Source organism: Desmodus rotundus, chromosome 10 (genome assembly GCF_022682495.2).
Source record: "Desmodus rotundus isolate HL8 chromosome 10, HLdesRot8A.1, whole genome shotgun sequence".
Lineage (NCBI taxonomy): Eukaryota > Metazoa > Chordata > Mammalia > Chiroptera > Phyllostomidae > Desmodus > Desmodus rotundus.
In genome coordinates, this window is record NC_071396.1 from 12,139,387 (window position 1) to 12,164,183 (window position 24,797).

The window sequence follows — 24,797 nt, forward strand, 5'->3', positions numbered from 1 at the left end:
GTTATGTTTCCTTCTGAGAATAAAGGAAGACCAGACTGAAGACTTTAAGCAAATGTTCAGGATGGGAAAAGAATGGAGAGAAATCTGAAATCTCCGCCCCAGGCAAAAGGTGAAAAACAGCATAGCTTAAAAAAAATGTTTTTTAAATCCTCACCCAAGAATACGTTATTGATTTTAGAGACAGAGGAAAAGGGGTAGAGAGAGAGAAACATTGACGTGAGAGAGAAGCATCAATCGGTTGCCTTCCAACTGGGGACTAAACCTGCAATCTAGGTATCTGGCCTGACCAGGAAATGAACCTGCAAACTTTTGGTGTATAGGACCACACTCCCCAAAACTGAGCCACACGGTCAGGGTAGTACAGCTTTTAAATATGACAGTTTAATATTTAGATTCATCCTTTATTTATGCCCAATATTTTAAGCCTAATATTTATGCTCAGCCTTAAATTTTTAAATTTTAATTACTATACGAAGATTAGCTATACTCTTTTTGTATAATTTCTTTACATTTACCCAGCACAGCTAATAAAAATCCCCGTTTCAAAAGGATAAATAACTATTACGAATGATTTGAATTCCCTTAAGGAAGGAGCATTACTGCAGCCATGTAACAACGTTTTAGTGGTGATGAAAATGAGGACAGTAAGAATGTCACGTTCATTCATTCACAAGCAGGGCTAAGCGGTTAACTGGGGTATCTAACATGAGGGACTTGGGCCCAAATGAATGAACATCACTTTTTTGTTTCTCCCATGAAATACATGCAGAACTACCTTCAAAGGTTTACATTTCTTTTTTATTGTAAAAAACTTGACTGCACATCAAACTACATTACCTATCACTTTTTCTGCCTAACAGAAAGAGCTGTGGATCAAAACTCAGAGATCATCTCCCAAATTGCCACAGTATATAAATTATGCTTCAAATTCTGTGCAAAATCTAGATGCCATCACCACTGATCAACAGGGTGACGCTTAAGTTTCAGTAGTGTGTCGACAGCACTGATATGAAATGTCAGCTATAAGCAGAGCGCACTACTATTCGTAATCTAACTCAAGAGGTCCAAGAATCCAATCTTTATGTTGTTTGAAAAGCAACGTGTTGCACGTTTTAATGTAAGACTGACCACCAGGCAAAGGAAAAAGATTTGATCACAATCAGCTGACAGGTGTGACCATTAACGACCACACCAGTCTGGCTCTCTGGGAGGGGGTGGGCCGACTCTTTGTACTCGGCTGCTAAAACTTCGTGAGGTTTTAGTGAGTTGGTAACTGAGTTCTGAATCTTCAAATCTGGCAGTTTACTTTACCAGTGAGAGTAGATCTAGGTAGGGCACAAGTTTACAGGGTGGGCAACTAACTGCACGAGAACGTGCTGTTTGGTTTTCTGATAAATGTCCAAACTTTGTTTTTCTCATCAGGTAGGTCATCAAGCATTTCGCACACACTGTGATATATTGAGATAAACATCATCCTAACATATTCTTTTCAGTAAGTCTTACATGCATCAAAGCACATACAGTGTGCGTGTACACACATATGGGCGCACACACACGCACACACACGCCCCCTCATGCCTCTCACCACGGGCAGGTCTTTCAGGATCTGCATGCCGTCTCCGGGGCCCATGTGTGCTATGTGGTTGAAATTGGTTGGGTTAGAAATTAATTTATTTCTCATTTCAGGATCTCGAAGCATCTCTCTGTAACAGAAAACACGTGTTTAGACACTTTGGGTGATCAAGCTACATAACTCTAGAAACAAATTAAAGATACTTTATTTTTCATAAAAATAAATGTGAAATCATGTTAATACAGATAGAATTAAAATAATAGAATATACTCAATTAAAATTTACTTAGAAGATTTATTTTATATTTTAAATAAAAGATCTTACAATTTTTAGTGGGAAAACGGAGAGGATCCCTTTAGCACAGACAGCAAAGAAGCTCTGCTCTATTTTACAGATAATTCTGAGCATTCACGTATGTTTCAAAATAACTGATAACACTTAGAAATGTTTTTATATGTGAGTGAAAATACCACAGCCCCTTTCTGTTTGCTCACAAAGAGAACAGTTATATGAAGTTCTTAAATACTCACAGGTTTACTATTATGCACAGGTAGGTTCTACGTTTATATTGTAACAAGGTTCACATTCTAAAAATTGTCACTACTCCATATACATAGAGAAATGAATCAAAATATGGTATTGAATCTAGTTCGCACAACTTGGAGAGTGTTAATTAAAATCACCCTGGGGTGTACATTCATCATTGCAGCTTTTAACACCACAGGCGAATGACAGATTTTCCGAGATCAGATTTTCAGTCAAATGCAGTATTATCACCAAACAGCCCTTTCCTCGCCATAGGCACACGTGGAAGATTCGTAGACATGAAGTCTCTACCTCCTCTGCTGCATCCTTTCCTCTTCTGGGACTCTGAAGGAGTAACGCCGCTTGTTGTTAATATTTCTAACCATTTGCTTCCGACTATTATCTGTGGTTTCAGGAACTACCAGTTCATCCCCTTCTGTTAAAAAAAAATACAGAGAACAACGATGTTTTTTAAAGTGATAAAATGCTTTCTGCCCATTCATCTCTAAGACAGCACAAACGTTAACCAATTGTGCGAGTGTAGTACATGTAATTCTGAGTTATAAAAGTTGTGTGTTGATCATAGTAAGCAATCATTTTCAGCAGAACATAAACAAATAGATGCTGAAGTTAAACACAGCTTACAAAGTATACTTAATTTTATTATCAACATAAAATAGCACCGTTTTACTAGAAGAAAAAAGACAAGTGCAGTTGCCTTGGTGTCCTGTCACTCTGGCTGCCCCACCCCCAATAACTGCACCCTCTTCCTTCTCCTCTGGGACTGGCTCCACGGCTCGGGGCGTTAAAGAGCCACGCTAAACTGCACAGTAATCAGGCATGAGCGGTAACTTGTTCATGTGAGTGATAACCATCACCACTATTTTTACATATTAAAGCATGTTCTTTGCAATCTGTGAGGTGTGTGGTCAGGAAAAGGAGCCGTATTCCCACCAGTCACCTTCACTAGAGGCAGGAAACTGCCTCTATTTCTGCTCGTCTGATCTGATCTCGGAGGCCTTGATCACAGACACTAGCAGGCCAGTGCCCGCCTCACTCCACTCCAGTTTTGACACAGAGAAGTAAACACAACTGTCAGCCATGGGCCCCCACACGTGCGGGGGTAGGTGAACCGGCTGTAAAGCAGACAGGGAGAGCACACAGCATGATGGGTGCCGTTCTCTACATAAGATCAGGAAAAAGAGAAAAGCCAGTCTTTACATGGTTTTAATACCCAAAAAGCTTAAGCGAGAAAAAAGTGGGAAGACAACAAATGGGTGGGCGAGGCAGAACAAAGTAAGATGATTAGTAAAAAAGCACCTTCCCCTCATACCGCAGTAATGCAGCTTAATCAGACTGCTTTCCTAGCAACAGACGTGAAAAAGGACGTCATTTTTAAAGTAGGTGAGAATGTGAAACACAATTTTGGAACCTCAGAATTGTGAGGATGAAGCAGGCCGTGCTGAGGGACAGCGGCGAGGAGAGTCTGCACAGCCAGTGGCTGCCGGGGCACCCTGGCCCCTACGAGATGGAGACAGAAGCAAGACCAAAGGGACTTTAGGAAACAGGGTTTCCTTCCCCTTCCAAAGGACAAGACAACTCCACAGGAAGTCTGTCGGGCCTTCCCTCCCTAAGTCCACCTTTACCCCTCGCCTAGCCGAGCGCCGAAAGCACAGGAAAGCCCAGATGGGACAGGTCTCACTCTGTGGACACGCTGGGTAAGGGACATTGGTATCATCACAGTCACACACGGCGAGGACAGGCTGGGCTCCGCCTTAGATAAATATCTGGGATTCCTCTAAGAAACAGACACTGCACTGAGTGCAGGGCCTCGGAAATGAGGGCGCTGCAGCCTGTTCCATTAGCTTCACAGCGAGCCCGTGTCTGAGTGGGAATCACTCTGAAACCTGACCACCCTCCCCAAGGCCTACAGGGACCACCTCCCCCCACCCCCCAGGACAGCAAACCTGAAGCCAGCCAGCTTGTGTGTATATCAGTATTACCACCAAACAAAAACAAACTTGTGACGTTTTTTTTTTTTTTTTTTTTGATAGTACAACATACAAATTTATTGGAAGAATATAGACAAAGAGGAAAAACTTAAGGAAGATGCTAATTCCACTACCCAGAGAAAACTGGTATAAACATTTTAATGTGTTTTCTTAATGCCATTTTTTTGCATTTAAATCAATTTAAATCATTTTAAATCCATAAGGTTCCATGAGTACATCTTCATTAAACAGTTCTACCTCAAAACATTGTAAGCTGATGAATACCTCTGTTATGCAGAAATGTTTCTAAGACACGAGATTTACTTTATTATATAGAAGAGAGCATTACAATAAAATCATTATTGTAATAGTAAGTGAGATTTACCTGTTCACACAGACCCTAACTGGCAAGCCCCTGACTTTTTAGCTCCCTGGCTGGGACTCACCTCAGGACCTCGGACACTGCCCTCTCCCCCTACTCTGTACTGCCCAGGGTTCGCACCCCTTCTCCAGCCTCTGCGTTCCCCAGCGACTCCCCTGTCCCTGCTTCTGCCGCCTGTGCTGACATCGGACCCTCAAAGGCTCTGGGCCCGAGGCTAATGCACCGACGGCAGAAGATATTTTCGACAGTCCCAAATAGGGACTCTGGATGAATTTTCTTATTTTAGCGCTACAAGTCTTGGGTAGGTTCCACAGTAGTGAGAGTACAGAAAACACATTCAACCTTACTTTCCTTACTTGCCAGGTATTCCCCAGAAAAACAACAAGGCAGGCCAGAAACAAACATTCTGCTTATGCAGCTACGCAAGCACGAACAGAGGGCTTTTTGTCCAGCAGTGAACCCTGACCAGCTGAGAGACTGCGACAGTGGCCAAGGCCACAGACTGGAGTGAGACATGGCCGAGTTCAACTCTGGGCTCTGCCCTGGCTGTGTTCAGGCAGTCAGCGTACAGAGAAGAGTCCCACGGCAGCTCTCTTCTTAATGTGCATTTGCTTACCTGCCATCTTGTTTTTGAAATATATTAATCTAATTGTCTCCAAGCCTAAAAGATTTAACGATCCTTCACTGTTTAGAGGTCGAGCCTAAAATAATAAAAAATAAAATTAGTATTTCAACAAAACCGTCAAAAATTAAATCATAAAACTTTTGGCCCATTTATAAAAGACCTTTAGTTTGTCCTTCCTCTCCAAAATATAGCCTTCTCAGAAAATCAACAAAAAATTAACTAATTCTGACTGGAAAGGTATAAAATTATCTAATTCGAACAAAATTATAGTAACATTTTAAAGGAAGACTGTTCTGGACCGAAAAAAAAAAAAGTAGAACTACATTTAAACCTTAAATTGGACTTTTTAAAGCTGTTAGGGACCGAATGATTATACACAGACACCGACACAGCCACTTCGAGAATCCTGTTTGGACTGAACGTACACGGGACGGAGGCGAACGGTGGGACACCTGGCGGGACGCTGCGAAACGGGGAGCAGCCACTGGTTATCTACGTGGAAGAAAGGGAGACCCATCCCTACTTCACACCGTAACAAAAAATCGACTCTGAATGGACTAACGACATAAATGTAATAGGTGAAAATACAGGTTATAGCTTTATGGCCTGGAGTTAGAAAAGAGGTCCTAAACGACAGTAAAAAGAGAAATCTAAAGGATAAGAATGATATATTTAACTATATTAAAGTTTATAACAAAATTTCAGCCAAGAAATATTATATTATTTTATAAAAATAAGTGTTCAGCAAAACACCATAAAAATTGTTAGGTCATAAACAGGGAACAAATTCTCCATAGCCATTACTAGCCCCACACCTACAATATATAAAGAATTTCAATAAACCTGTAAGAAAAAGATGACCAATCAAACAGAAAAATGAGCGAAAAGTATGACTAGATATTTCGAAGAGAAATATGAATGAAGAATAAACATACAGAAGGTTATGAACAACACAGTGAACTGGGGACACACACGTTAATACCTCAATGAGTTGCCACTTCTACTCATTTATGAGAGCCTTAAAACTATGAATTCTGACAATGGAAAGTGTGAGAGAGGCTGCGGGTCAGCAAAAACTCTCACATGCTGCTGGTGGCGTGGCAGCTGGTACAGTGACGTGGGAAAACAGTGTGACACTAGCTTGTAAAGCTGAACATCTGACCTCCCCGTGTCCCGTCAACGCCATTCCCGGGCCTGGGACTGAGGGAAACCCCTGCACACACGCAGCAGAAGACTCACCACCCTGCTCCGACGGCAGAGAGCCGCTGGTCAGAGAACGGGTGAGTTGTGATCTGTTCACCCAACAGAGTGCGCTGTACAGTGAGAGCAAAGAACCAGCCATGACAACACGGCGGCTGGAACACACAGCTACGTGGATGAGTCTTAGAAACACGGTAAACACGTGAAGTAAGAGAGATGGCCTCGAATGCAAGCAAAACTGACCAATATAGTGCTTAGGAGTATTTAAGGAGAGCAAGGAAACGATGAACAGCATTCGGGACAGTGACTTCCCTGGAGGGAGACAGGAGTACGGGACAGAGAAAACTACACAGGAAGAGGCAGGGACAGTGGTGATGTTCTGGCTCTTAAGTTAGATGTGTTCACAAGTGATCAGCTTTTTATTAAGCTTCTTAAAGGCCAAATATTCTTTCATATATAGTGTAAACTTTACATAACAAAATTAAAAGGAGAAACTAATTGTAATTAGCCAAATTTTACACACTAGAGGACTGTACTTAGCAGCTTCATATAATGCGGCGGTATCTGCAAGAGCAGTACTCACTGATGATGCGGTTTAAATTGAGGACGACTTTGAAATACGGTCTTGGCTACTTTCTTCTATTTATTCTTCCAAGCCCCCTCCCCTAACTAATGACACATGTTACATATATCTATATAAAACTATTACTCTTCACTAACTGTTCTATGCTACCTTGTAAAAATCTGTTTATGTTATCACAGGGAACTGTTAAAGGAAAATATTGTGTTTTACTAGGAATATGTGAAACCCCTTTATTTTTTAATTAGGAGATGCCGAAACACAGTTTTGATTCTAATTTTAACCACTTTTCTAGCCTGTAAATCTGTCCTCACAGGATTTTTAAATTGCAAACCGTTATGTGAAAAACAGTTACAACTAAGAGTAATATACACTCTCAAAGCTCCTTAAACTACAGCCAAAGGTAATGCTGACATTTTAGGTTGTAGGATACATTCTAGTTGTTCAGTAAAATAATCATACTTCATACAGTGAAACTAAATGTAATACAAATAGTATGGAGTTGAGCTACTTATAAAATTAAGCAGCTTGATTTCTGTTCATTTTTTTTTTCCACTCTTAGCTAAGTCCTAGATTACCAATTACATATGCTAGAAATTGCTGAATTAGTGAAAATTAGCTAAATAGTCATAGTCGCACTAGTGCTTTACTAGGACTCATTAATCCGCTGAGCCCATATTTTAATGTTCAATTACCTTTTTGAGCGGGAGAGTCTGAATCCATTCCATGGAATTCACATCAAAGATGTCAACCGCATTTTCACTATACACTGAGAGATAGGGTGCATTGTAACCTGGGAGAAGGATGAGGGACTATTAAACCGAAAACTTTTAAAGGATCGATGTTACATAATTAGAGTGGAATCTCACCCACATCCTACTGTTATCATATAACTGTATCAAAACCTTTCTGAAGTAAACAGAACATAAAGACATTTTATAGCCATTATAATACAGAAGGCTTCTGTTGACACCAAGGGTACATACTATTCCCTTGCCCAATACTAGGTCTATAAAGGAATTTCATTACATTTTAAAGTTTTGGATTCCTAAAGTGTTTAAGCAATTGACAGTGAAACAAACCTATGAAGCAGAGAAATCTTTAGGTAAGAGTACTTTCTAGTCCCCGTTATGAACGCATGATGAAGCACCCAGCATTGTTACATAAATAGGGTAGATGCTCAATATATACTCATTGAAAGAATAAATATACGGTGACACAAGCAAAGAGGGATTAGGTGATTTACCTACACTAAGGTCATGAATTAAACTTTTGGGTGATCTACTCATAAAAGCCAGATATTTCAGTTCTTACTCCGTATTACAAGTCAAACTTTGAATTACTATCTGACTAGGTTACAGAACAGCATTCATTCTAAACACGATGCCGTAGGTAAGAGTGTGTATTTCAGAAGAAATAAAACATTAAGTATATTTAAGTCTGGGTTTCTAGGGTTAGAGGTATTCTTCTTTTCTCCTTTTTATCTAGATTTTCTACCTTTTCTGTAACAAGCACATACAGCTCTCCAGAACTTTCTTCTACTGAACCTTTAAACCCAACTGTCTGCATCCCCGTCGCCCTCCTCTCCTGTCACAGGGGAAGAGCTTCCACCCCTCCTGCCCTCGCCCTTCCCCGTCCCACGCCCCCTCCTCTCAGGCCTTCTCAGGGAGCTCACGCCAGTGCTGGCATTCACCCAAGTGGCTCCTTCCCCTCGGCATTCGAACATGCTCAGGTGCCTTCCGCTACACACAGAACATTCTGGGTTGGATACTCCTCCTATTGGCTATGTCTTAGGCAGTGACATGGCACACAATGAGTATCCAAAACTTATTAATGTCTTAATGTTTCTCGGAAGAGTGTAATAAGCTATTTTAAATGTCTACCTATCTAGATAAATATGTAAAACTGAGTAACAGTTCTTAGACATGTTACAGTATACCTTTACATACTTGATTAACTAATTCACTTAGTAACTACTTCTCCAGAAGTCGTCTTACCAGCTATTAACGATCACACCGTATTTTTGAGGACCGTGAAGATAACTACGTAGGGTTATTTCAGAGTACAATAACATGGGTTAAAAAACCCCACCTAAGCGAACTATTCCATAGAAAGATGATTTGCACGTTCATGCTGACACTGTTGGCCTAGGCCTAACTACACATGGCTCCTTTCCATAAACAACGTAATTACTGGCAATACTCAGGAAAAGCCTTAAGGAGGACTTAAGGTTAACCTTTTATGAATAATAAATACATCTAGGAGATGAAGCAGAAGGGAAAACGCAGAGACAGAAAGATAAGACAGCCAAAGGAAAGAGACTCTTACAGCAAGAGGAAGGGCTCGCCGGCCACATCAGCTCCTGCTGTCTGGACCTCCGGCCCTGGCAGTCCGTGTACACCCCGATGCTGCTAAAACACAGCAGAAACTCTTTACTGGAGATCTCGACTGCGCAGATGGCGTCCATTGGCTGGTGCGCAATAAAGGACAGTGTGTGATCGTTGGAATGGAGCATGCTGTGCGGACTCCCCTCTCCATTCAGGGGGTATCGCAGAAACCCCGACTGGAAGCCCACACAGAGGTGCTCACTGAAGACCGCCATCCACTGCACATTGTACGGGACCTGGATTTCCTTGAACTTCCTGTGCCGGGTCTTGCTCTGAAGCAGCTCGTAGCAGAGGACCTGCCGTTTCATGGCCACGCACAGGCACGTGACAGCTCCATGGCGCACCTTCCCAGAAGTGATGGTCTGACACCCCTTCGTCTCTGCCAGCTTGTAGAACTCCGTCTCTCGTCCGTCCAAGGCTGACACAGGAAAAAGTCGTACGTGACGGTTCCGTCCTGAGATCACAGCAACAAGCTGGTCGTGTGGAATGAGCTCAATCTGATGCACCTTCTTGTTGTCGCCAACTCTAATAATTTCTGTGCAAAGAAATCATCATAAATCAGATCTGAGATGTTCTGCTTATTTATTAATTGTATCCCAACTACACTCAAAAGGACATAAATCAACTTATAATAAAGACAGATCTACACACAGAAGAATAAGAGCTCAGAACTCACAGGGAGAAAGAGGAACACAATTCCATGCATTACAAGATAATCTGACACACCCACAGTATTACATTTAGCACTGAGACTTCTGGTAGCCCTGGCCAAGAGCTGCTATGTGATAAGGCATGCCAAATCTTAAACAAACAAACAAACAACCTTTTCACTGGTACTAAATTCTAGGGAACTTTTACCATGGGGTTCATATTTTTAAAAAAATGACTAACTTATATTTCACTAAAAGTATTTGTGTGGGTAACAAACTAATTAAGTGCATTTTTCCCCATGACCTAACTTGATATAAATAGAAAACTCAGAACACTGTATTCAAGAATGATAAATTAAATTGGTTTCTTTTTATTTCACCCAGTATTTAATTTCTCTTGAAATAAATCTTTATTTGTAATAAACTAGGGGCAAAAACCCCCAACAATAAACATATCTTAATGACTGTTACTGCTTCTAGTACTTTTAGAACAATGCAAAAATGAAGTTGTATTTTCTTTCATGTGCCTTCTTTAGAAATGCAACCTGAGTTCATACAGAGAACTGTTAAACAAAGTTACACAAGAAAGACAACGTGGAAGTTGCAGAATTCAGGATGATTATTTCTCTTACCATCTTTGGTGACGTGCACAACAAATAAGCCTTCTTCATTTCCCAAAGCTATCCTTTCATGATCTATGTAAGATATAAATAAATGTGAAACATTTTTATTGGGTAGAAACTATGTAAAACTAATAGATATATTTCATAAAAAACCCAAAATAAATCATTTAAAAGTAGCAATAGCATTTTTTTACTATTAAATTTTCTTTCATGTCTTTTAAAATATCTACACCAATATTTACAAAAAGAAGGAAATGTTTATGCACTAAAAGGTGAAAAAATTAAAACCTCATTTGTGAGTGTCCCGGGTACGGTCCCATTTCTTATTTGGGGAGGGCAAATTTGTGAAAGGCATTTGAACTCAACTCATGGACCTTTACATTATTTACTAGAAAGTGACAAAAAGAGTTAAATTTGCACATAAAAATATAGTGAAAATTTAAACCTCCGACACAAAAGTGGCCATCTTTTGAGGGTTTTTTCTGTACAGGGCACTCTGTTATGTACTATGCTTTCTTTAAACTTCCCCACAACCTTTGCGAGGTAATCAGTATCTACATTTTACACAGATACTTATGCTTTAAGAAATCAGCACCTTGTTCTCAGTCACACAAGCAGAGAACAGATATGCTGAGAGTGAAACTTCAGTACTGTTGCTTTTTCAGAAGGAAACACATTTGAAAAGTGTGCTTATTCTTGGTTACTGAGACACAAAGCTTCACACGGCCTGACTCACTCACTAAGCACTGAACACCTGTGATGTGACACACGCCAGGCTGGACACTGGGGACTCCCAGGGGAGGCCAGCCCTGCTGACAAGGCAGGTGAGTCGCCCGTCAGGGGCACTGTTGTGGACTCCCACCTATGATGGCAGCGGCCTGGGTGGTTTTGATGAGGGGCAGGGTGCTGTCATAGGCCTCTTTGGGAACGAAGACTGAGCGATCTCGGAATTTGTTTTTCTTCAGGATCTTGTGCAGCTCGCTCAGCACCCCCACCCACTTGCTCTTCTCATTCTCGCTGTCCGCCAGCATCAGCACTGAACACTTGTTATTAGGCGCTGAGAGCTGGGAAGTGGTGACCTAGAAAACGCAAACCAAACTCATGTTAGAAAACAGACACCCTTCAAGTCGGCTTCACACTCAGGTTAGTTTGCTTAGCACTAGTCTGCAAAATGAGCATTCACTAAGCGGTGACTTGAGCAGAGGTTAGCTATTTATTCCTAATCAGAAGAATATCTAGTTTTTAGCCTTAGAATTCATGGCAAAGCAAAGGCAGCAGATACCATTCAAAATGTCAGTATCATTTTTATTTTCTTTGCTATCAAGTGCCAGAGTACTATCACTAAAAATCCCTTACACTCATAAAACAAACTGACATTTGTGAGTAATCACTGGGCCCTGGGCCCTGATGACAGACTTCCCGAGTATAAACTCACTCTCCCTACTCACGTCTTCCTAAAGACAGGTATCGTTACTACATCAGACCTCACACATGCGAGACCCGTGCTGCAGAAGCCCATCCCCCCGAGGGCACACCGCCAGGGTGGGGCCCCACATCCGTGCTCAGAAGCACTGTGCCACGCTGGTTTTCAGCGCGTTTCATTGAAGGGATCCTCAGTGCTCAGAAACACATGTTATTTCACATCCGTGACTCACATCATCTCAGAGAAGGGCAGAACCACTTTAATTACTCTTTAAATGAAGCTTTCATTATTCGAACAGCATTTATAACAGAGCAGACTTAAGTTTTATGTAAGTGAACCCTTTACCAAAGTAATTTAAGCATCATAATAAAATCCCAGTACGTTTACCAGTTACCGTAGGTGGGCCTCTGAAGGCTCGCTGGCGGCTGGAGAGAGAGCATAGCTGTTGGTCTAGGAACTGAGACAAAGTATCGTCTCTGTCCAACCTACCTGGGACTCACAGACAAATATGAAGCACACAGGCATAAGGTCAGGACAGTGCTCCTTTCTTTCTACCTCTGTCTTTATGTACCAATTCAAGGCCGCACTGTGGACAGCCTCCAAAGGTGGCCACCAACCCTTCTTCCTATGGAATTCCATTCTTCTATTCCCTTTCCCTAAAATTCAGGCTGACCTCACGATTTGCTTTGACTAACAGCCTGGCGAAGGGTTATAATGCCTTTTCTTCGGTGGGGGGGTGGGGGGGGGCGGGAGAGAGGGTGTCTAGGCTTTAGAAGGCCCGGCAGCTCCTTTTGCTCTTTTGGAAGCCAGCCACAGAGAGCTCAGCCAGCCCATGAATGATGAGACCACACGGACAGAGTTCACAGAGAGAACTGCGAGCACCCAGCACACAGCCAGCACAAGACCTCAGAGGTGAGGGTAGGTCATTTTGGACATTCTGGCCCCAAATAAGCTGAATGCAGCCACAGGAGGGACCGAAGTCAACACCAACGGAACCGTACAGCTGGCCCACAGGGTGGTAAAAATAAGTCACTGTTATTTTAAGCTACTAAGTTTTGGAGTGGTTATTGCGAAGCACTAAAACTGAAAAACATGTTAATTTTTAAAATGAGATTTAAAAGAAAAAAAACTTCCATTTTTATAAAACTTGAGAAACAGCACACTTAATCTATTTTCCATGTGGCAGTATTTATTTGAAAATTCATTTGTGACTCAAAAATATCATCCAAGAGGAAACCCAAGTTAGAAGCCATATCCTGAAGTTAGATGCCATACCCTGATGCTTTCTACAGGCTTTCAGAATTAAATATGACCTAGCATTAACTGTCCACTCATTCAAGTACGGGGTGACACGGAATGCGTGAGGGAGTGAGTGCAGGATGTGGCCCTATTCCTGGTACATTTGTGATCTGTAATGGAGAGGCAAAACATACACTAATTGAAAGCAAATAATCCAGTGATCAGATTACAGCCCACATACTTACTCTGAATATACAGGGTATATCTTTTCGACTTGCATGAATAACGTCAGAAGCCAAGACTGAACTCACGGAGAATTCTTCATCCCTGAAGGAAAAGTGAAACATTAAAGGTCAGTGAGTGTGGGTACATGTGTGGTCGTGGGTGTCTATGCAAATAACAGAGAGGAAGCAATCCTCTAACGGAATCGCACAACACATCCAAGTTACATTCTTTCGATGATCTGGTTCCTCCCCTCACTGTACCTGGGAGTGCCCACAGTAGTGCATCAGTAACTTCACAGTGGCACCTTACACAAGAGCTAGAACTAACTCCTGACTCGCCCGGAGCCCCAAGGCCAGCACTGTGCGAGTGCACAGGGATCTGAATGCTGGGGGCCCCCGAGCCTCCAGCAGACTCTGCCCTCTGGCCTCCCATGACCCATGTCAAATGCCCTCAGCACAGCTCATGTGTCATTTTACTGTTCCCTCAACACCTAAAACAGATTTGCTCCACCATATTTCACTCCTTAATTCGGTTATTGTGGCTGGAGTGACGAGAGAAGGTCAAGGAGAGCTGCAAGGGGCAGGGGAGAGTCTGCAAAACGAGGCCAGAAACATTCGAGGTACATTTACTGAAGGGTCTACCGGTGCACTATGTATTCCAAGGGCTTGTCTGACTTGGAGATTTTTATTTCCTTTCCTCACGTGGAAATTATACTCCAAGCCTTTAGGTGATGATATCGATACCACACATTAGACCTCCAATAATAATACCCCAGCAACCTTTCAACTGGTCCTTTGGATTCAAACACTACCTTCTTTTCTCTGACCCCAGGCCCCCCTGTCCCCATATCAACCTTCCCTATAACTACAACTTATTTCCTGTTTTTAATTATGTTACTATAGCTATACTGGTAAGTCAGAAAATTAACATGAAATTAGATTTAAATAAAATCATGGCAATATAATTAGAAGAAAATCACACACTTTTTATTCACATGTTGCAGAGATACAAATATTGTCACCTTGGAAAGCTCACCTCATGTCAATCACTTGGCTGACGACCACGCTGGGCTGAGATGCTTTTCCCTCAGCAACATCGTACAGAAAGAGTTTGAAGTCGCAAACCACGGCCAGCGCTCTCTGCCACCCCTTCTTCACCCCGGCGGGCTTCGGGATCTGAGGCACACACACAGACAAGCATCCACATGGTGAAGGCGTGAAGACAGTGTGTCGGGGGCCTGCCACTCTGGTTGGAGAAGTGGCAGGTGGAACACATGTACCATTAATAACACGTGAGAGACATGTGAGAATACACTCTTCAATCACTGAATGGCTTTTTATGATGAAGAAATTTTAAATGGTACCCTTTTAACTTTCACTGGAAATTCATTAAAACAAGACTCATGGATTTCTTTCTAAGTAGAATAGAAGTCAAATTTGGTAGTGAGATGAAATGCAGCTTCCACTTTTAAGTGTCACTCAAGATTACAAGTCAGATCACGCCCTGGTAGTGTCCCGTACTTCCTGAGCACACCCCACCTCTCCAGCTCGACCGAGTGCTGGCCACTCTCCACAGACTTCTGCGTTTGTCCACTGCATGGTGACACAGCACAGAGCACTCTGAAACATTCCGCAATTAATTTCCAAGCAAAGACTAGGTTTTTGTTTTCCAATCATTACTTTGGATGAAGTAAAATTACTCGATACATTTTACTCATCTAATTGTCTGTCAAGGACTGTGTTTGTAAGGTGAATGGACTGTGTTTTAATTCATTAATGGACCTTAAGAGATTAATCTAAACCCAACCTGATGCCACTTACCCTGACATGGCCTTCGTATGCTGTTCCTATTCCCTTCTGAGGGTCTATGCCCAGGGGGCCTTTGGTCTGCTCAGGGGGAACTGGACACGTGGTGGGAGCTTTGTTGACACAGGTGATGTGACACGAGAATCCACACACTTTTGGAGGGACAAGAAAGAAACAATGTTCAATAAAAAATCATATTACAAAAAGAAAGTCCACTGACCATTCATTACATGCAAGGTAATGAATGTTTCTCTCTGATTTTACTTTAAACAACTGTTTTGTCATTTAGAGAGCTGATTCATTTGCTTAACAAAAAGAATTTCAATGAGGAATAGTAAATATTTTTAATTATTACAGTATTATCCTGTGTTAACAACAGTGATGAAAATGAGAAGCAAATAGAAAGGAAAAAATCTAATCTCGTGAATAAAAATGGCTAATTTAAACTCTGAATTCCTCAAAGAGTAGTTTCTGGAGTTCCTGCTACCTCTTCACCCACCGCAACTTCGTATATGCTCTGAGATTTCTCTTGCAAGACTTACTAATGGACATTACATTACCTGACATCCTGCAATATTTGGCAAACTTTACCCATCCCTCTTTTTGAAAACAGAATTGTTCAATGATTAAAATGGTATAAATTAAGAGTAAACTTTGGGAGTCACTGATATTATTGTATATACTTAAATTATCACTAAGGTCATAGTAGTAACAGTTAACTTTACTGAGTGCTTTCAGCTCTCCTCTAACAACCTAAGACAGGTGTGACACCCCCCACTCACGTGACTTGCCCTGGGCACAGAGCTTGCAGGCGGTCGGGCCCAGAACCTGCCCACCTAACTACTAACGACAGTGCCAGGTGCTCATGACACTCACACGATGAACTTGAGGCTCTAAGGCAAAATGATGAAGTAAAATCAAACTCACACATTTCACTGAGACTTGGATGGGTGAGAATTAAAGGTTCAGATATTTGAAACAAGCTTGTGCGGAGGGCTTACAGGCCAAGAATATCTATTAGATGATTGCTACTCTAAGTGGGATCCTGGGGAGTATCCGGGAAGGAAAATGGGAGAAACTGAAAGGATATCACCGTGGGAGTACATACACCTGGTAACATGCACTGTACATCACAAAGGGATGTTACAGAACCAACAGAGAGGCCAGATGGGCTAGTGTTGACCATCAAAAACTATCCAAACTTCTGTCTGACAAGTTGTAATTTGTGTCTGTGAGAAAAAATCTCATCTCTTAAAGGGCAGTGGAAGCAACAAAATAATTATCCAATAACAGATCTGATTTCAAACACCCAGGAAGAAATGGAAGTGACAGGAATCTTCAGAGGTTGTAAGCACGTTATCACCACACTGAGAGACACACAGGCATAGTCTACTGGGTCCCTGCTGCTCTATAAAGCAGGGAGAGAAGACAGACTCAACCTCATGGCATTAGACTCTGGAAGGGCAGAGAGGAGGAGATCTCAAACAGCCTTACACTGAAATCACAAGTGGCTCTGATACATAAAAAATGATAAGGAACCTAAAGCCAAGTAGCTGCCCGGGAATCTTTCTGATAAGCATTTAAAATGGCATTTATGAGTACACTTGACCCTTGAACAAAATGGGTTTGAACTGCTCGGGTCCACTCACATGGAGATTTTTTTTTAATAAATACTGTAATGTTGGGAACCACCATGCCTGGTTTCAGAAGCTGTAACCCCCCCATGGCTAAGGCTGAGTGAGAGACCCTGGGACCCTAAGCCACATAGGAGACAAAGCTTATTTCCTTGGCAGGGGCACCGTCTCTGCCCACTTTACTTCACCCTGCCTGGCCCCCAGTGCATGATCGGTTAGCCAGTGATGGTTAGGAGTCCTCAAGGGAGGGATGACCTAAGGCAGGCATGATCATGAGGGGGCCCTCAGGGAAGGGCTTGGAGGGACTATGGAGAAAGGGGGTGATGGACTCTCTCCCCTTAGCTTTGACATAGTCTGAGTCCTCATTCTGTCTGCAAGAAATCTCCTAATCCCTTGGCTGCCTTACTTCCCCTGCTGGACCAAAGCCTGAAACAATGCTGGAGGTGGGTGCAGCCCTGTACTGGAAAGGGTGGGTTCTCCCAGGTGATCCGATCTGACCTAAGAAAGAATGCATAAAATCCTGTGAAACCTGCTTTGTTAATACCCTCAATTTAAATGATAAGGGTCCAAGCTTGGAATGAGTTGTTTCCGCATAGTTTTATGGTCCTTTAGCTATCTGACTCTGACTCAAAATAAGCCCTCAGAGTTCTCTGAATGTTATCTATTTGATTATTACTGCCTGACAATGACTGATGAGCTTTCCATATATGCCCTGTATTCCTATATAAAATTAAGCTAATAAAAGCCTGTCCTGGCAAGGGTCGGCGCACTCTCCTCTTGAGAGACTGGCCATGCTGTCCCTTTTCCTCCACAGGACTCAGCAGTCAGAGCGAATTTGTCTTGTCTCAGCCACAATGCCGCAGACACTGCAGGCTTGGTGACCGCATCACTGTAAATGTAGTTTCTTGTCCATATGATGTTCTTAATAGCATTTTCTTTTCTCTAGCTTAGTTTACTGTAAAAATATAGTATGTAATACATATAACATATAAAATGTGTGTTAATCGACTGTTTATGTTGTCGGTAAGGCCTCAGGCCAAAAGCAGGCTTAGTAGTTAAATTACACTTGAATTTTCAACTGTGCACATGGTTGGCTGGTGCCTCTAACCCCTGTGTTGTTCAAAGGTGAACTGTACTGGCTAAGTTCCTAAACGAGGCAAGGCTTAAAAACCGTACAAATCCTCTCCTTCTTTGGCTTCAGAAACACCTTTCTGGTCAATGATCCAAGCTATTCCTTCTAAGATCACTTTATCTTTACCTGTTTCTACCTGTACCTCCTGGATCATGCCATTCATATTCATCACTTCACTCACTCAAAATTCTCAAGTCTCCACTTTCCAACCTGACCATTTGCTTTGTGAAACCCATGCATCTAACAAACTAGTTACAATAATGCATTTGGGTGTGTCACTTTGGTTGGGAGGACTAACCAACATAGAATGTTTTGCCTTGGACACTATAAATTTCCCCATTATTTAAAGTATTGAACTTCACGCCAACTGCAAGTGTACTCTACAAAGGGAGTACATCTATCTACTGCAGACTGACCACCTTACCTTCAAGGTGGTAGTCACTTCCACCCCTAACAGCAAGAAATGGAAACTACTGCAGTATCAGAACCCGAGCAGCAACTATTTCCTCTCTTTTTGGTAAGATATAGTGGTAAATTATATATGAGGCATTGTTATAGTTGAAAGTCTCATGTGATCTTTTAAAAAGCACACTTCTAAAATATATGCAAATAGTTTATCTTGTTATAATTTAAATCATTTTTTTTCTGAAGTCATAGGAAAAATAAAGTGGTGCCCAAAGAAGTGTATTACTTTGTTTTCTGTTCAGACAACTTCTGCTCTCTCATCTCGCAGAATGTGAGCCCCATCAGGGCAGGCTCCTGGTCCCCCCCACAGCCCACCGCAGTCCCAAGTGCCGAGAGGCACAGGGCAGCCATCAACAAATGGCGTAAGAAAACCTCCTTCGTAAATGCCGAGAATAAGGTATCTTTTGAGGCATAGTAACAGACACTGCATTGCCTACTTTTCAGTAATAATTTCTCTGATAAATTAACTGAGGTTAAAATTAAATGAACAGATTCAAGGATAACTTTCATCTCTTTTGTCACATAGGTCATAGTTTTTCTAAACCACAGAATCATCTGAATAAAACACATTTAAATATATAAATAAAACATATTATCTCCCTTGAAAAGTTTCTGGGGACTATCTGCCTAGGTTCTTCAATATGCAACCGAATTAGCAAGGTACTCATTTTATTGTCTCTACCCGTTATCCGAAGACAAGCAAATGACTGAGTAAAACAAACATGTATCGCCCTCGTGAAGTCACGTGACTGTGACTGAGGGTGCAAACATTAGGGCTCCAAAGTCGCACCTGCTTACCATGTGGTTCTTACCTTCACAGGAGCAGCCCTGTCGGACCAGGCCCACCATGAGCGAGGTGCACTGGTGACACTTGGTGGGGGCAGTGAAGGATTTGACAAAGAACTGGTGCGTCTTGCGCTGCAAAGCGAATGGACAGGAACACATACACCGATTATTCACGGGGTTTTCAGTGGTGAGCTCCGAGCCCCACACCAGCTACCAGAATGCTGCTAATGGGAGTAATGAACTGTTTTCCTTTCTCACCACGGATTTCTATAATCCAGGCTCTTTAAATATTTTTATTAGGCAATATTGAGCTGGATTATACTAAAATAAGAAGTGATCATCAATTGCTCTTGAATTGATACTTGAAAAGTTATAAAATAAACCAGCTTTTGGGGGCTCAAAAATTGATTCTAGAATTGTTTTTTATCAATTCTTCAAACTATTCTTTAGCAGAGTTAAGGGAAACCTTGCACATTTATGCCTATGGAAATAAAGAAACTTAACGTGCTTCCGTACCCAGAACTGTGCTGTAGACATTGACACTCTCTCTGCCGCGGAGCTCAGTGTTCACGTGTCCTAGCTCATCAGCCTGCTTTCCTGCTATGTCTAGTCCGCTCACTCTGCTACGAAAGCCTTCTACCGAGTTCTTTATTTCGGGGTCATATCTTCACGTCAAGCACCTTCACATTGTTTTTCTTCGTAAGTTCTCCTGCCTCATGTTACCAACACACTCCCTTCCGTACCTCTCTGTGGACATTTATTATGCTTATTTTAAATTCTTGTTCTGTCTAAACTCAAGATTTTGCCTTATCTAACACAGGTTACCCAGCGTGTTGCTTTCTTTTATGCCAGTTATACTTTTGCATATTTTACTAGTTTCTCAGAGTGATCCACCTCTCTTTCTCATTCTGTGGTTTATTCAGGGCTTATGTTCTGGACAGGAAGGTCATTTCTGTTTTCCAATTTCTAGAATTTCTTTGTAGGAGCTTGATATAAGCAACTAAATCTTCATTTTGTACCATATACAACATTTCAGTCATAGTCACATTGAATAGACGGAAAAAAGGAAAATTCACCTGAATTTTTCACTAAATATTTCTCCTTTTTTGGTGGTTTATTAGCCTCAATCTTAGATTCTTCCACAAGTGGCCTCAACCTACCACCCTGATGCAATACATCCCCAAAGCTCTGGTCCTCACGGGAATAGACTTCAGAACACTGAAAGTAAGACGATGGAAGAAAAACGAAACAAACTTTGGCCACTCCCCCACCTTTCTCAAGTGGTGAATATTGCCCTTCATACGGGACTTATTTTCCTTCCAAGGGTTCAGGGAACCAGCGGTAAACAAATATTACAGGGAATATGGAAGGCAGACGAAAGCCACTCTCATTTTTCTTTTGGAACACTCCACGCTGCGTGACTCGACTGAGTACCTTGGGTGGGACGCCAGCTGAGCCGGGGCACGCCTTCTTCTTTAAGGTTGGTGTGTGAACTGGGAGTGGAGTACTGTCTACAGTCTGGATCCAGGGGCGAAAAAGAAATAAATATTATGAAAAATCGAACCACTTCAAACAACCCTAGAAATAAATCAAGGCAAATAAAGCCAAAAAAAACCCCCCAACAATAAGGCAAAATATATCTCAATGAAGCTAAAATTCTCATAGTGTTGGTAGTTTAAATTTTTGCCTGCAATATCTACAAGTGAAATTTTTGTTCAATTATTACAAATTATTTCAGTCTGGAAGTATAAAAATAAAAAATCTGGAGAAGAGAATCCACAGAAGAACAAAAAAACTGTCATATAGCATGTAGCCTACATAATAATGAGGATATTAATTTTCAAGTTCATCTGCAAATACATTAGTTCTAAAAAGAATCTGAAAGAGTTTTTAGCAAGATTTATAATCAAAATATTTAGAAGATTCTTTTAACTCCTTGACTTCTATATACAGAATGTATATTACATACATACATGGAACACAATTCTGTGGATTTTTGTGTATGTATATATAGAGAATGATTGATCGATCGATTTGTGGGAATTTATGTAGAAAGTAATTTCCAAAGAAGGAAGCTGGATTATTATTATTGGGACCCAGAATTTACACACAAATATAGCTACAAGGCATATCTTTATTTTATGGGGAATTACTATAAGATATTCTTTGAATGAAGGAAAACAGTGATTTTACTGGATGTTACTATGGAAAAAAAGAGGTATCACTTGATTAGCAAAGTGTAAAAAAAAGACATTAAGAATGACTCTATTAGGATGCTAAAAGCAAGCAAACAAGAGGAAAGTTACCTTTGTATAAAGGTACAGAATATTCTAAAACACTAAGAGAAAAAATGGATGGACTCTGTCTACTTTTGTTAAAGTATAACCAACAAAATCAGAATATTTTATATATAGTACAGCCTTAAAGTGGAATTCAATTGAGTTTCTCAGAGTTTTCTGCTTAACTTCATTCTAATTTAAATGTAAATAGCTTGGAAAACTTTTGAATTCAATTTATAATTTAACATTAAAGAAATAAATATGAAAAAGAAGAACACTGAAAACCTTTGTAAAAGTTAAAACAACTGAGATGAAACAAAGCTGTTATTAGAATTTCATTAAAATCCCAAGGGAAGTTTTTCGAATTGAAAGGAGTGAAGCAAGGGTGCTGGACAGAGACCAACAGAGCTCATGAAGACCAGCAATGCCTAGTTTACAAAATACGTTTTAGAGAAGATCCCATTCACCACAGCAGCAAAGGCTTGAAGGTACCTAGGAACACACCAAACGACAATATGGAATATACCCTTGAAGACAATAATAAAACCTTATTAAAGGAAATGAAAGAATATCTAAATATTCCATGTTCATAGTATACCATGTTCATATATGGAAAGACCTAATATCACGAAGATGTCAATTCCCCTCAGAGAAATCTATAAATTCAAATCCAATCAATAGCGCCACGTGGCATCTGACAAGCTGATCCTAAATGTCATATGTAAAACTAAAAGGTCAAACAGAAAAGGAAGAAGAATAAGGTGGGTGGGAGTGGGCGTGGCTGATCGTAGGTATCGGAAATTATTCTAGGGCTATAGTAATTAAGACAATGTGATGTTGGTGCAGGAACAGACAAAAAGAACAGTGGAAGAGAACAGAGGACCCCCAAACGCACCCATTTATATAAAGCAGAGGTAGCTTTATAAGTCAAGGGGGGAAATATAGGAGAATTGCTTGTTTAAATAAGAAGAATAGATGAGAACCTCATTTTTCATAGTAATGTAACAATGAATTTCAGTTTCATTGAAGTCTGAAATATGAAATTTGTTTAACTTTCAGAAGAAAACACAGGGAAAAATCTTTGTTAATTGCTGTGAAAAGAAGAAATATTTTAGAAAGCAGAAGACAAAGACAAATAATTGATAAACATGGGTACTTAAAAATATTGTAGAAACTTGCAAGACAAAAAGATACCACAAATAACATTTAAAAGCCACAGACTAGAAGAAAAATATCTGCAATGCATACAGCCAGCTAAAGATTAATATCCAGACTATATAAAGGATACTTGCAGAATAGGAAAAAAAATTCAGTAGAACGGTGGACAAAAGCATGAACAGGCAAATCACCAATGGCCAACAAACATATAAAAAGGTGCTCAGTAACACTTGAAATCAGAAAACGCAAATTAAAACAAAAACGCCCCTCCGTACCCATCGCACTGGCCAGAGCGAGTATCTGACAGTACCAGGGTTGGCGAGGGCGTGGGAAAGTGGGGAACTCACACACACTGCTGGTGCGAGTGAGAACCGGTGCCACCAGTGTGGGGAGTACGCGGCAAGATCTAGTTAAAGTTGAAAATGCAGACGGCATACAACCCAGCCATTCCACTTCCAGGTATAGATGCCAAACAAACCGCACATGTGCAAAAGCAGATAGCTATTAGGATGTCCACTTCAGCATAGGCTGTAGTCACCAAAAACCGGAAACCACCTACGTATCCAACAACAGGAGAACAGATAAATAGTTGCGGCACATGCGCACCATAAAATATTATACAGTAGTTACAATGAATGCACTAAATGGATGTGATCTGTATGACTAAACCTCAGAAGCAGGCTGAGTGAAAAAAGTTTCAAAAAAATAAAGAGAGCCTTTGTGTAAAATTTCATATACATAACATTATTATATTTGTTATGGATACAAATGAAATAGACATGTAAAACCAAGGGAGAGAGGGTGCAATTCAATTTCAGGGTGTTCAGATATGTCTGGGAGAAGAGATAGGGGAATGGTATGGGGAAGGGTGTTTCAACTGAACTGCCTGAACTATTTTCTTTTTTTGAATGTAACTTTGAAAAAACAGGACAAAGTGTTCACATCTGTTACATCTGTGGGTGGTGGTTGCATGGGTGCTGTCATACTGTGTGTGACGAAAGTACTTGAACATTAAAATAAAAATGTATAAAGTTAGAATGTTAAAACAACAAAACATCAAAAGCCGTGGAGGGTCTCATCAGCCAGTGTGAGGTAGTTTATCAAGGGGCTGGGAAACCCACGTCAGAGTCCCAGTGCAGCTCACGCCCCAGACAGCTTTCTGCCGAAACGCCAGCCACGCCTCTGGAGACAGCCTGGGAAGCGAAGGCTGAGCGAGCACCCAGAACTGCCCTGGCGTGGGAGGGCACCCACTGAGGTGCAACACATCCTTCTGACTTGCCGAGAAAATGATCTTGAGAAAAACGACCAATTGGCTGTTTAAAACCACCGACTGACACAAGACCCAAGTACGACATTTTGCACTATTAAAAGGCATGGTTTCACTGAACGCCTATTACTAACTGAGCACTTAGAATAAACTATGCAGTTGCCAGCAGAGGCCACTTTCACTTTAAACTCTATTTATGAAGCAACAGTTACATCATGTCTTATGAGATTTACTAGAAAAAGATGTGAGAACGGCCCAACACTGCCGTGTGCCTGTGGTGTCGTGTCTGATGACCCCACCTTCACATAACTCTGTTCTTCGTTGCTCTCTACTTAAAGACAGACTACCTTCATGGTTAATAAATTTCCTACTTGCAGCTCAGTTCTGGGGGACAATTTTCTACGTTAGCTTTGTGCTCCCATCGACATCATCAGTCCGACGGAATGATCCCAGCACACAGGGACTTATTGCACGAAACACACGACGAAAAGGAGACAGTCAGACTTCACTGGTGTCTGCAGCCCCCCTCCCCTGGCACAAGCAGAAGGCTGGGGGGCGACACTGCTCCAGTGAGGCGCCTTCACTGGCTCAGCTCCACTAGCTGTGGAAGGAGATGCGGGCCTGGAGTGGATGCAAAACTTGGATGTTCAGGATCCGTACATGTGTGTTCTCAACGGGATGGGTCTAGGAAGATAAATCGGGAGAAACAAAAACCCAGGAAATCACTTTCAACAACGTCCAGCTCTTAGCGGATTTCTGGAAGGCATGATCGTGACACTTCCTGAGGAAGGAGGATGACAAACTTTAGTTCGACTCTCTGCAGGAGGGATGTGTCATTATACAAAAGC

At 41.4% G+C, this 24,797-nt stretch overlaps 1 protein-coding gene across 9 annotated transcripts in view; it reads right to left on the reverse strand.

The window, feature by feature from the left end:
- CDC42BPA (CDC42 binding protein kinase alpha) overlaps positions 1-24,797 on the reverse strand; it is a 175,015-nt gene that overhangs the window by 13,540 nt on the left and 136,678 nt on the right. For all 9 annotated transcript variants that reach the window (XM_053912183.2, XM_053912189.2, XM_053912185.2 and 6 more), the window contains 12 exons: positions 20,680-20,763; positions 19,272-19,377; positions 15,244-15,380; positions 14,459-14,598; positions 13,444-13,525; positions 11,399-11,615; positions 10,546-10,608; positions 9,205-9,798; positions 7,572-7,669; positions 5,088-5,172; positions 2,411-2,534; positions 1,586-1,703 (listed from right to left, as the gene is read on the reverse strand). In XM_053912183.2, the coding sequence (XP_053768158.1) occupies positions 1,586-1,703; positions 2,411-2,534; positions 5,088-5,172; positions 7,572-7,669; positions 9,205-9,798; positions 10,546-10,608; positions 11,399-11,615; positions 13,444-13,525; positions 14,459-14,598; positions 15,244-15,380; positions 19,272-19,377; positions 20,680-20,763 (1,848 nt within the window). The remainder of the gene's footprint in view (positions 1-1,585; positions 1,704-2,410; positions 2,535-5,087; positions 5,173-7,571; positions 7,670-9,204; positions 9,799-10,545; positions 10,609-11,398; positions 11,616-13,443; positions 13,526-14,458; positions 14,599-15,243; positions 15,381-19,271; positions 19,378-20,679; positions 20,764-24,797) is intronic.